The 14,609-nt window shown below is 33.5% G+C and overlaps 1 protein-coding gene across 5 annotated transcripts in view; it reads right to left on the reverse strand.

The window, feature by feature from the left end:
- CNTLN (centlein) overlaps positions 1 to 14,609 on the reverse strand; it is a 297,883-nt gene that overhangs the window by 201,937 nt on the left and 81,337 nt on the right. For all 5 annotated transcript variants that reach the window (XM_059411596.1, XM_059411594.1, XM_059411595.1 and 2 more), the window contains 2 exons: positions 8,844 to 8,978; positions 8,062 to 8,241 (listed from right to left, as the gene is read on the reverse strand). In XM_059411596.1, the coding sequence (XP_059267579.1) occupies positions 8,062 to 8,241; positions 8,844 to 8,978 (315 nt within the window). The remainder of the gene's footprint in view (positions 1 to 8,061; positions 8,242 to 8,843; positions 8,979 to 14,609) is intronic.

Here is a 14,609-nt window from a genome sequence, read left to right on the forward strand (position 1 = left end):
AAAAAAAAAAAAAAAAATCCAAAGGCCCAACAAACTCCCAAGAACAATCAACAGAGAGACCTACAAATTATAATCAGCCTTTTGAAATTCAGCCCCTGCAAAAAGAATCTTGAAAGTAAGAGTGCCTTGTCAAATAGAAGAGATCTTTAATGAGATTAATAACTAATTTCTCATCAGAAACCATGGATGCTAGAAGGCAATGAGATAACATATATAAAGACCTGAAAGTAAAGAAGTATCAACATACCCAGCAAAACTGTCCTTCAAAATTTAGAAAGTAATTAAGAAATTCATAGGTAAACAAAGGAAGATACAAAATGTATTTATTAATACGGGAGACTGAAGGAGTTCATTAATAGATCTGCCCTACAAGAAATGCTAATGGGAGTCCTTCAGACTGAGTTGAAAGGAAGCAAGATTGTAACTCAAAGCCATATGAAGAAATAAAGACCCCAGTAAAGATAAAGATAAATCCATAAGCCAGTATTATTATGTAATATTTGGTTTGCAACTTTACTTTTCATTTACCATATTTCAAAGAAAAACCCAACAAAATTATAGATCTGTGTTACAGGGCACACAATTTATAATGATGCAACTTGTGGCAACAATAATGTAAAGTGGAGGGAAAGAGCAATATAGATGAGTTTTAGTATTGATATTGTTTAAGATGGCATCAATTCAAATTATATTATTTTAAGTTCATGATGCTAAATATAAACCCATGATAACCACAAAGAAAATACATCAAGAGAACAGACACACAAAAAAAATAAGAAGGGAATCAAAATGTGCCACTATAACAAATCAACTAAATACAAAGGAAGACAGTAACTGAGGATATAAGGGAGAAAAACACCTACCAGACAACAGAAAATAAATAATAAAATGTCCGAAGTTAGTCAATCCTAGCTAGTAATTACTTTGTATATACATGGATTTAACTCTCTAATCAAAAGGCAGATATTGACAAAATAAAGAAAACATTATACAACAAAATATTGATTAAAACACTCACTTTAAATAAGTCAGTCAGAAAAAGATAAATACCATATAATTTCACTTATATGTGGAACTGAAGAAGCAAGCAAATGAACAAAGAAAAAAGAGACAAAAATATCCAGACACTTAAATACAGAAAACAAACTGATAGTTACCAAAGGAGCGATGGGTGAAATAGATGAAGAGCATTAAGGGTAGACTTATCATGAGGAGCACCAAGTAATGTACAGAATTGCTGAATCACTATATTGTACCTCTCAAACTAGTATAATACTGTATATTGATTATACTAGAGTTAAATTTTTTTTAAAGATTCACTTAGACCAAAAGACATAAACAGAATGAAAATGAAAGAATGGGAAAAGATAACCATGAAAATAATAAACAGTACTGGAATAGATATAAATATATTGGACAAAATATACTTTAAGTCAAAAACAGTTAAAAATGAATCAAATTGATTACAGAATCAATTTGTCAAGAAGATGTAACTATAAACCAAACAACAGAGCCCTTAAATTATAAAGGAAGCAATTACAGAATTGAAAGGAAAAATAGATCTCTACAGTAGTATTTGGAGAATTCAATACTCCACTTTAAATAATGACTAGAACACTTAGAAGGTCAACAAGGATGAAGAGGGCCTAAAAAACACTATAAACTAAGTAACCCTAACAAATGTTTATGGAACACACTACTCCAAAAGAGCAGAATATACATTTTTCTCAAGTACACATGGATAATCCTCCATAACTGACCATGTTAGGCCAAAAAACAATTCTTAATTTTAAAACATTATCATTATACAAAACATCTTTTCTAATCATAGTGGATTACAGCCAAAACTCAGTAACAGAAGAAAAATTTTAAAAAGTTAATATGTGTTAATATGTGGAAATTAAATAATATACTCAGAAACAATCCATAGGTCAAAGAAGAAATCACAAGAGAATCAGAAAATATTCAGAAATGAATGAAAGCAAAACAAAAATATTAATACAGCCTGCAGCAAAGGCAGTATTCAGAGGAAAATTTATAGCTATAAATGCCAATGTTAAAAAAGAAAACATATCTCAACTTAATAATCTAATTTTACCCCTTGAAGAAACAGAGAAGAAATATCAAAGTGAAACCAAACAGAAAAGAAGAAATAATAAAGATTAGTGTGAAAATTTTTTTAAAAGGTAACACCAAAACAATAAAGAATCAGTTAAAGCAAAGGGTGACTCTGAAAATAGCAACAAAATGAACAAACCTTTAGTTAGAATGACAAAGAAAAAAGAGAAAGAATGTAAATAACTAAAATCAAAAATCAAAGTGAAGTTACCACTACAAACTATACAGAAATAAAAAGGATTATTAGAGAATACTCTAAGCAATTTTACAACAATAAATTAGATGACCAAGACAAAACTGACATATTCTTAGAAACACACAAATCACCTAAACTCAAGAACAAATAGAAAACCTCAACAGATTTATAATAACTGAAGAGGTTTAATCAGTTATCAAAACTACCCAACATAAAAAATTCTAGTACCAGATTGCTTCACTGGTGAATTCTACCAAACATTTTATTTTAATTTTTTATGTATTTGAGAGAAAGAGAGAGAGAGAGCACAGCGGGGCAGAGGGAAAGAGAGAGAAGTAGACTCCCCACTAAATGCAGAGCCCAGCACAGGGCTCAATCTCACAACCCAAGGATCAGGACCCAAGCCACAATCAAGAGTTGGATGCTTAAACACCTAAGCTGCCAGACATCCCTCCACCAAACATTTTAAGAGAATGAATACCAATTCTTCTTGAACTCTTCCCAAAAATATGAGAGGAGGAAACATTTTCTAATTAAGGTTAGATTTATCTTGGCACCAAAGCCAGATAAAGACAAAAATATCCCAGCAACATAAAGTTGGTTTAACATCCCAAATCAAGTAACATAATACACCATACCCACAGAATAAAAGACTATATATATATATATATATATATATATATATATATAATCTCATTTCAAGAGATGTTAAAAAAAAAAAGCATTTGCCAAAATCTAAAACCCCTTCATGATAAAAACAACAACAATCAAATACTAGGGATAGAGGGATAGAGGGAAGCTTCCTCAATCTGATAGAGCAAATATCATACTTAAGGATTAAAGAGCAGATTCTTTCCCCATGAGATCAGGAACAAGAAACAGACGTCTACTCTTTTTTTCTATTCAGTTATATACTAGAGAGTCTAGCCACGGTAATGGGGAACAAAATGAAACAAAAGACATCCATATTGGAAAAGAAAAAGTAAATTATCTCTATCTGTAAATGACATGATCTTACACACAGAAAGTCCTAAAGAATCAACCTTATTGAACAACGTTGCAGGTATAAGATCACTATATAAAAATTAATAATTAGGAATGAACCACCCAAAAAGGAAATAAAGAAACAACTCCATTTAGAATAGCGTAAAAATTAAATATTTAGGAATAATATGTACCTGGGCACTGGGTATTATACACAACTGATAAATTATTGAACACTACATCTGAAACTAATGATGTACTATATGTTAGCTCATTTAAATTTAATTAAAAAAATGAATTCCATTAAAGAAAAAAGAAATAATACAAACTCAAAGAAATGCAAATACTTTTCTGTAACGAAGTGCATCATACTCTGAAAACCACAAAACATTACTGAAATAAATTAAAGTAGGTCTAAAAAAATGAAACACACCATGTTGATGGAGATGTTATAATATTGCTAAAATAGAGGTATTTGCCAAATCGATCTTCTGATTTGATGCAATCTCTATCAAAATAAACACAACTTGCTTTTTTTTGTAAGAAATGGAAAAGATGATTCTAAAATTCATATGGAAATGCAAGAGATCCAAAATAGCCAATTTTGAAAAAAGAATAAAAAATCTGGATGACACACAATCCCAATTTCAAAATCTATTATAAATCTATAACAATAAACTGTGTGGCATAGACATGAGGATAAATGCATAAATCAAAAGGACAGAATAGAGATCCAGAATAAACCCTTATATTTACAGTCCACTGAGATTCAATAAACACAGTAGCAGTGGGGGAAACAATAGTCTGTTTCAACAAATGTGTTTGAACAACTGAATAACACATGCAAAAGAATGAAGTTGGATTCCTGTCAAACACCATATTAAAAAATCAACTAAAAATGGATCAAAGAATTAAATGTAAGATATAAAATTATAAAACTCTTAGAAGAAAACATAGGTTTCCATCTTCTTGATCTTTGAAGAGGCAATGGTTTCTCAGATATGACACCAAAATCAGGGGTAACAAAAGAAAATGTATATAAATTAAATATCAAAATTTAAAACTTTTATGCTTCAAAAACACCATTAATAAAGTAAAAACCACTCAAAAAATTGAAGAAAATAGTTTCAAACTCTATAGCTGAAGAGACTTGTATCCAGAAATATAAGTAAAGGGAATGAAATACGCATTTCTTCAAAAATAGACAGCCAACAGCATCTGAAAAGAGGCTCAACATCACTAGCCATCAGGGAAATGCAAATCAAACCCACAATGAGAAACCACTTCACATCCACAAAAACAAATACAAAAGGCAGACAATAACAAGTGTTGATGAGAACAAAAAGAAATCAGAACTCTCATAGACTGCTGTTCACAATGTAAAGTGGTGCAGCTGCTTTCCAAAACTGACAGTTCCTCAAAAGCTTAAAACCAGTTACCATATGAACCAGTAATCTCGATCTTTAGTATGTATCTAAGAGAAATAAAAATACAGGTATGTATACGAGATCTTGTACACAAGTGCTCACAGCAACATTACTGAAGACACAAATGTTCATCTATTGGTGATAAATAAAATGTAGGATAGCGATGTAATGGAATATTATTCAACAATAAGAAGGAATGTGGTACAGATACATGCTACAACATGGATAAACACGGCAAACATTATTTTAAGTAGAAGAAGTCAGTCACAGAAGACCTTATACTATATTATTTATATGAAATGTTTAGAATGGACAAATCTACAAAAGAAAGAAGACTACTGGTTATCAAGGGATCCAGGGTGAAGGGGTAAACGCAGAGTGATTGCTAAAGGTTACAGGGTTTCTTTTTGAAATGATGAAAATATTCTAAAAGTAATTGTGGTAATAACTGTACAACTCTACATAAGCTAAAAACGATTGCACTCGACTATGAATTTTAAAAGGATTACATGTGAATTATATGCTAACTAATACTTTAGGAAGGAAAGAAAGATGCAAAGTTTTCTTAATAACTTAGAAAAATCAAGAAAATATACAAATTTTTAGCACTAATAAGATAATTAGAAAAATTATTGAAAAGAATGTTAAGATAAATCAGTATCAACCCTGCCTTCCAGAAATAATTAAAATATAATTTAAAATATTACTTACCATTATACAATCTTTTTACAATAACATTAGTAGCTAGGACTAAATCTAGTTAACAGTGGACAATGCCATTTTAAGAAAGGTATGAAATCGGGGCACCAGAGTGGCTCAGTGGGTTAAGCCTCTGCCTTCAGCTCAGGTCATGAACCCAGGGTCCTGGGATTGAGCCCCACATTGGGCTCTCTGCTCAGCAGAGAGCTTGCTTTCTCCTCTCTCTCTGCCTGCCTTTCTGCCTACTTGTGATCTCTGTCTGTCAAATAAATAAATAAATAATCTTTAAAAAAAAAAAAGGGGGTACAAAATCTTATTCCACATATATGAACAGTAGGGTCAAAATTCTCCCAAGATTAATTCATAAACTAAGTGTGGTTCCAATCTTCTTTCTAATAGAATTTTTCAGTAAAACTAATAAAATCATTCCTGTTCGTTAAGATTTACTTATTTGAGTCGTTTCTCAGCCTTTAGGCTAAGATCAAGTTTAAGATTTATTTATTTATTTGAGACAGAGTGAGAGAACGTTCCCACATGTCGGGGAGGAGCAGAAGGAGAGGGGGAGAGAGAGAATCTCTAGCAAACTCCTTGCTGAGCAGAATCCCATGCAGGACTCAATCTCACAACCCAGAGATCATGACCTGAGCCCAAACCAAGAACTCAACTAGCTGAGCCACCCAGGTGCCCCAGTAACAAAACAAAACTGGTGCCCCAGTTCTTAAATATTACAAGATAGTGAAGAAGCACATACAAGGTTCACAACTTGACAAAAAAATGAAGCAGACTTCCTACCAAATAATGGGTCAAATTACAAAATTACAATACCTAAAACCATGAAAACAATAAGATGTCCAGAAACAAACCTAAACACAGAGGAACGCTTTGAGATGTGAGAGATTACATCACAAATCAATAAACTATTGAATAAATGGTGTGAAACAACAGACCCCAAAATAAACTCTAAGTACATTACAGACTTTGGAATAGGGAAAACTTTAGCAAATAAGATTGCCAATGCAAAAACATCAGAGAATAATAAAACATACTCTTTCTAGATCCACAAACTTTTCAAAATCCAATTTACCTTACTTGAGATTCATGGAACAGAAAGTACTTGCAGTACATATAGCAAAAAAGTATTACTACCCAGAATAAATAATGTCTACAAATTAATAAGACACACTTCCCAATTAAAGGAAAAAGTCCCAGAACTAAAAACCACAGCAATATATATATATGGTTTTTAGTCCCAGAACTAAAAACCAAAGTATGAACTAAGTGGCAAATAGTCATCAATGGTATGAAAAGTATCACCAAACACTCATGTGCCTATGAATTAACATAAGGAAGTACTACTCACCCTTATCACACTACCAAACTGCTTAGAGATTGCAGGGAAGCAGAAACTGACATAAAAGTTGAGAAAACAAATGTACCAGAATTCATTTCTCTCAATGGCTCAATTGTTCTCTGATGATACACTAAAAGATTTTTTTTTAAGATTTTATTTATTTATTTATTTGTCAGAGAGAGAGAATACACACAAGCAGGCTGAGTGGCAGGCAGAGGCAGAGAGAGAAGCAGGTTCCCCGCTGAGCAAGGAGCCCGATGTAGGACTCCATCCTAGGACGCTGGGATCATGACCTGATCTGAAGGCAGCTGCTTAACCAACTAAGCCACCCAGGCGTCCTAATACACTAAAAGATTTCATGTATTTTCTTAAATATGTGCAATGAACTGACACACACACTCAGAAATACACATTCCCTTCACCTTTAAAATGATCACAGACACACACATATCTTAGTATATCCATACTTAGTATATTCATACTTAGTGTATTTTAATAGCTATATATATATATACATATATATATATATATATACACACACGTGTGTGTGTGTATACTTATGTTATATATTCTTTTTATGTGTGCATATATAGAGGCACTATCAAATTTACTAGCATAAAAATTTGTTTCTGGCCTTTTCAAGAAAATCTATGAAGAGAAACCTAAAATTCAATGGAAAAAAATGAACAAAAATATTCTCAAGACAAAGAGAAAGGCACCAAAAAACTATTATTTTGAAAAATACTGATGGACAGATTACAAAGATTGACTGTACCTTTCATCTTCTATGAAAATAAAATCTTACTATGAATAAGGCTATCTTAAGCCAAAGAAAAGCACCATCTTCAAAACACACATGAGTATTTCTCAATTGCTTCATGCTTTTTTCCCATTTTATTTTTCAAAAGACCTGGAGAATACATTCTTAAAACTCTATTGTAATGAATTCTAGCTATACTTATAAATTTAAGCTCTAACTGAGAAAAGTCAAACATCGTGATTCTAAATGTTTTTTCAAAACATGTTTCATTTCAAGATGCTACAGCCTTTACTTTTTAATGATTACATTTTAGATAACTATTTGAAGTCAGTTTCCTGCTTTGCAACATCAATTTTTAAAAAGCTGTGGGTCTTAAGTGAAGGAATATAAATTAATGCTGGTCCCCACTGGTGGATTTGAATATATAACTTGTTATTTAAAGAAAATCACATGTAATAAACTTCCTATAAGAAGTTAGATCTGAAATAACAGCATCATTCTCATGCTCTCCACTCTCACTGCATACCTTTATTTTTGCATCAATGCTATGTTTTTCTTTTCTCCAATGTGCTTCTTGCTTCCTCAGTTTCTCCAGGTCATTTAGCAGGTCAGCACAGCGGGTACTTAATTTCTCATTCTCCTCCTCCAGATTTTTTATAACCAGTCTGCTTTGCTCTTCCTTATTCTGTACACACTCCTTAGTGTCCTGTAGAACAGTACCACAAGGGCCGATAAACAAAACAAAGCAAAAAAAAAGGTGAGAACTAATCAGCAAATATAAACTGTGCAGTTTTACCCTCACAGCAGCTTCTTCTATATTTGATGGCCAAGGTCACCTGTATACTTTTATTGGCCTCTTTTCATGCAGGTGGATGGGTCATATTTTTTCACTGGATGACAGCTTTGATGAGTACACATTTGCAAAGAGCCCATTAATTGATCAAGCTGCCTTTGATGCTGTCCCCAGCTATTTTTGAGACCCACACAGACATATCCTCCCAGACCTGGGTTTTATCAATTAATAATGCCAGTCCCATCAGAATCTAATTACAAGAAGCCACATATTCACACTCCTACTTTCTTAGCTCCATTTCCATCATTAACTATTTATCTGAAAGTTATAAAGCTTGGAGTCTTATCTTTAAAGCATCTTTCTCAGTTTTTGCATGTGAGAAAACTGTGTGGTACAGCAGGGCCTAAGGCAATTTTTCCTCCAAGCTTGTCACTTTCTGTGCCACAAAGGCTGACAAAGCTTAAAGTAGGATTTCAAAGCAATAATACTGTAAAACTATGCACAAGCCAACACACCTTAACTTCTTGACTTTTATCTTTAAATTTCTTCTGCAAGTCACTGAAATCTTTCCTCAAGAAAGCATTTTCTTCATCAACTGCAATCTTCCGTTTTACAAGGTCATTTATTTCTATTTGTAGTCCTGTTTCTCTCTATGGAAAAAAAAATCACAATCACTGGTAAACTGGTATTTCTAAGAAAAAAATACTTTATTTTAAAAAGTTTCACATTTTGATCAATAATATTAGGATTAACTAGTTTTTATAATAATGTCTATTATCAAAGATCTCATTTCTGGTAACATGCCCATCAATTTTCAAGTAAACAGGCAAGGGTGGTATCTGTTTATTAGTTTAAGATGAAGAACACATAAAAACTGGATGCCAAATATTTTAAGCCACATTCAGAAAGCAAACTTTTGGGATTCAGGTGCAAAAATAGAAGAAAAACAAAATTTTATAAAACATTCCAAAGAAAATGTGTAGATAGCTAAGATAAGAATTACCCTCTTATTTGAGTATCATTTGGAAGAAAACATTTTCTAGATAAACAATTATGATTTTGTGAAGGCACAAAATTTTCAAGATTGGAAAATGACAAGTTTGTTTTGGTACCAAAGATGACTTGCTGTGTAGAAAAACATATTCACAATATTAAAACTGCCATAGTTTTTAACTGACTGCTCTTTTTACCTGCAGGAATACCTAAATAAGACCTAATTACAAGACATATCCATGACTCATTTCTTAGTTTCCCTCTTCTCTCAGAAAATTTACCCCTTCTTGGTTTTTGATCTCATCTCTAACAGTCTTATTAATCCTAATTCAGCTGTGATGCTCTCCCAGTCAGCAATGTCACATTTCCAGCTTTCAATATAATACCTCCATTTGGATTATCTGCTGGAACTTGAAACTAACATGCCAAAACTGAAATCCATATCCTGATACTATCTCTTTCTAAACTTCTTCAACTTTTGTCAACCTAACTTTTGTTCATTTTTCAACTAATATTTATTAAGCATCCATTACACACTTATAAGGGTTTTGAAAGCCTCCAGGTAATTTTTAATAGCACCGTTTCCCAAAGCCCCATAGGCCTGTCAAACAAGAAGACACATCAAGTTATAACATACTGTTCTGTTACTAAGTAGGATGATCAACAAAAACCCTGACCTTCATTTCTATCAGTGATGCTCATCTGATTCTTAAATATCTTGTACTCCCATATTTACTCCTTATTAAACATGCTCCAAGTGACTTGAGGAGGAGCTTCAAGGATAGGATGCAAAACAGGATGAGTTTCAGGAATAAAGTGAGAGTAACTAATATATTCTAATTTTTTAAGCTATAATGTTAATTGTTGATTTTACTTTAGTTCTAATTGAACTAAACTAAACTAAACTAAACTCCCTCTGAGCACCTGGATGGCTCAGTTGGTTAACTGTCCCACTTTTTTTTTTTTTAAGACTTTATTTGACAGACAGAGATCACAAGTAGGCAGAGAGGCAGGCAGAGAGAGAGAGCAAGGGAAACAGGCTCCCTGATGAGCAGAGAGCTGGATGCAGGCCTCTCGATCCCAGGACCCTGGGATCATGACATGAGCTAAAAGCAGAGGCTTTAACCCGCTGAGCCACCCAGGTGCCCAACAGTCCCACTCTTGATTTCAGCTCAGGTCACAATCTCAGGGTGGTGAGATAGAGCCCTGTATCAATGCTGGGTGTAGAGTCTGCTTAAGATACTCTCTCTCCCTCTCCCTCTGCCCCACACCTGTCACTCCTCAGACACACATGTTCTCTCTTAAAAAAAAAAAAAATCAAATACTGAATACATACAAAAAATAATCTGTGAGAAATATGTAAGGTATGAAGAACAGAATAAAAAGAGTACCCTAGAATCCACAACCACCTAATTAAGAAATACAACCTTACCATTATCTTTAAGTCCTCTGTAGGTCCCCTAATCCTTATAACACTTCCATGTCCTCCAGGGCAAGGCACTATCCTACAACTTTGGTTCTTAGCCTTGTCTTTCTTTATAGTTTGAAAACACACTTATCCCTATTTGATATACTCTACAGTTTAGCTTATTTTTGAACTTTATATAAATTAAATCATACTACACACATTCTGTAGCTTGCTATTTTTTGCTCAACATGTATTCCCAAATTTATCCATAGTGATACGTATAGCTACAGTTCAATTACCTTGGTATATAGTATTATTCTATAATATAAATATACTATAATATATTTATCTATCTCTTGTTTGTGTATACTTCAGCTGCTTCCCATTTTGGGAAAAGGGGTATACAAACAATGCTGCTATAAACACTCTTAAACATGTCTCCTGATATAGATGAGCAAGAATTTCTCCCAACCAGTATTTTTCAAACTACAGATTACAATCTAGTAATGGGTCATTAAATCATTTAGTCATCACAATCAGCATTTTTTAAAAGTGGAATAGAATACAATAGAAACTATCAAAATGTTAGCATAAATTCTCAGCAAAAAAACTCTGAAAGAAGCAGATACACTATATTAAGTATCTCCTAAATTTTTACAGTGCTTGGTTTTTCACTTATATTTTTTTAAATATTATTACATTCATATTTGGTGCTTATTTTGTTGTATTTTTACCTTATTATAAAAGTAAGGACAATTACTATATTATATTTTATTTCAAATGTGGGTATATTAGGGAATTAGGTAGAATGTATTTTTTTCAGTTTGGGGGTCATATTAAAAAAAGTTTGAAAAATACTGCTTAAGATTATATTTGGAGGTAAAATCACTAAGACATAGGCTATAAGCACTTCAAGAGTTCTCACAGCTCTACATCTGCACCAACACTTGACTCTCAGGCTTGGTAATTTTTTACAAATCTAGTAAGTATAAATGGAACCTCAATATAGTTTTAATTTTTACTTCCCATTTTAACTATTAGGGCATATCAAAATCTCCCTGACATCAATCAAACAGCTTATGAACAGATGCATAAGTGTAGCCCATCCACAATTCACAGCCCATTTTTCTATTCTCATCTAAGTGTTACCCTCCTTCAAACTTCAATCTCTCCCTTTCTCCATGAAGGTTTCCCCAGACTGTCACAGTAATTTCTACCCTTCCTAGATTTCTGTCTTGCCCATATTATTCATTGGACACATTACATACTAACTATGTACTCTTGGTGTTTCCAAACCAGATAAGCAAATGTTTATGAATGAGATGGACAAAGAATGATAAATTTAATCACATGAACACTAAGATTGTTTACAGACTATCTACAGACCTCTCCTTTAAAAGAACTGACGAAATATGAGAATTCTCATCTATTCTAAAAACTATTTAGACCCTAGGAAGGAAAGAACACTGAGCCAAATGATTAAAGTTGTAGAAGGGATTGCCCTTTCGTGTCAGCTAAACTTAACAGAAATTGACAACTTAAACACCAATAGCAAGCACTTTCATGAGAATTATTTAATAATTTGAATTTCAGCATTTGAGTGAATTTAGTAATCAACAAGTCCAAATAAAGACTTAATTTTTAAATAAAAAGCATAATACAGTAGGTAATTAGCTAACCCAAACTATGAATATCCTTGTATTATGTTTGATAACTCTGATATTACACTGAATAATCATTAAAGTAATAAAGATGCACTCCCAATAAAAGATAATCAGAAACTTAAACCTTTAAAGATTTGCAAAATTTTGTGTAATGCAAAATATTTTCCTATTAACGTATGCTCTTAGTGATCTACTTTAAATAATGAAACTACAGCTATATACAGCTATAATTCATTTTAAAATATAGCTTTATGAAAGTTTTCAACAAACTTTTCTGGATAGAGTACATTCTTAATGGTCTGGCATGAGTTAATATTAAAATAGCAAAAAGAACTCAGAGGAACCATAAAGCATAAAGGGTGACAAGAGAAAGTATGTCTGGAACAAATAATTTATTATGGATAAGACATGAAATGAATAATTCACATCATGGTCAAGAGAAGTCTATAGAGTAAGAAGAGAATGATAAAGATTATGATGCAGGAAAAAAGGGGAAGGAGGGGCAGCAGCATAAGACCTAAAACTCTACTGAGCAGTACTTGAGCATGTTAATATATTATTTATATGACCTACTTTCAAAGGGGCATGGAAGTTTTAGTAAAAAACAGAGAAGTTATGAAGCCACAACAACTAAAACAATGGTAAATGGAGAAGAAGGATGGGGTAACAGATCTAACTGTAACAGAACTAAAACTCATTTCTGAGCTTCTTACAAGGTTAAAAAAAAAAGTGGGGGGATAAAACATCAAAGATGTTCTAATTAAATACAATATACTAGGCTGTGAGTGGAGTCATATCATCTAATGCAATACTAGAAGGGGAATCTATTACCCAATTTATGTTATTACTATCAGTGACAGAGCTAAGGCAGTCTTACCAAAAGAAGTTATAGGCAATGTTTTATACTATCATCAGTAAAATATGTTATATTAGATTGCACTTCTATGAAAGTTTTTTCTGCAACCAGCTAAATAATAATGTGCATGAGTGCATGTATGTGTGTGTTTAACTTTCTAGAAATTTAACTAGATACATAAGATTTAAATAAGCTATAGCAATTGTCATTATTAAGTGTTATTCTATTCCATAGGCTATAAATCTTAAAAATTAAGAGCTACTTAATATTGCTCAGTAGGACAACAAAAACACACTAGAGGGACTTTCAGTTTCCACTCAAGCATGTAAGGAACTTGGAAGTCATCTTTCCTATTCACAAACTAAAAATCAACAACTCTTCCTAAATCTATCAAAGAACTGGGTGGGGTCATAGAGCAAACTATTGTTCCCCAAACTAGAGAAACAGATAGTGACAGATAGGGACAGATAATGACAATTTACCAGGGCAGAAAACTCCTTGGGAACCACTACCAGAGTAGAAAAATCTAATCTGTAATTAACAGATTGCTGGAAGATCAAAGTAGGCAAGTCTTGAGAGTTACAAAGTCCAAAAAAGCCCAATCTTGGGCAAGTTTTCCAGAGCCTAACCAACCGAGCTAAAAGGAAATACCTAACTCCAACACCCTCTACCCTTTCTATCAATCCAAGGCGGGGGGGAGGGGGCACTGAGAAGTACTTATTATGGTCACAATGTCAGGACATAAGCTCTCTAAAAGACTGAGACGTACGGCACCTGGGTGGCTCAGTCAGTTACGTGGCTGCCTTCAGCTCAGGTCATGATCCCAGAGTCCTGGGACCGAGCCCTACATCAGGCTCTCTGCTCACTGGAAAACGTGGTTCTCTCTCTTCCTATGCCTGACCCTCCCTCTGCTGTACTTTCTCTTTCTCTGTCAAATAAATAAATTAAAAATGGTGGGTGCCTGGGTGGCTCAGCAGGTTAAGCCTCTGCCTCGGCTCAGGTCATGATCTCGGGGTCCTGGCATCGAGCCCCGCACTGGGTTCTCTGTTCAGCGGGGAGCCTGCTTCCCCACCCCACCCCTACCCCCCCGTCTCTCTGCCTACTTGTGATCTCTGTCAAGTAAATAAATAAATAACTTTTAAAAAAAGGTTTTTAAAACTATTTAAAAAAAAAAAGCCTCGGGGAGGAGTCAAGATGGCGGAGAAGTAGCAAGCTGAGACTGCTTCAGCTAGCCGGAGATCAGCTAGATAGCTTATCTAAAGATTGCAAACACCTGAAAATCCATCGGCAGATCGAAGAGAAGAAGAACAGCAATTCTGGAAACAGAAAATCAACCACTTTCTGAAAGGTAGGACCGGCT

Source organism: Mustela nigripes, chromosome 9 (assembly GCF_022355385.1).
Source record: "Mustela nigripes isolate SB6536 chromosome 9, MUSNIG.SB6536, whole genome shotgun sequence".
NCBI classification, from domain to species: Eukaryota; Metazoa; Chordata; class Mammalia; order Carnivora; family Mustelidae; genus Mustela; species Mustela nigripes.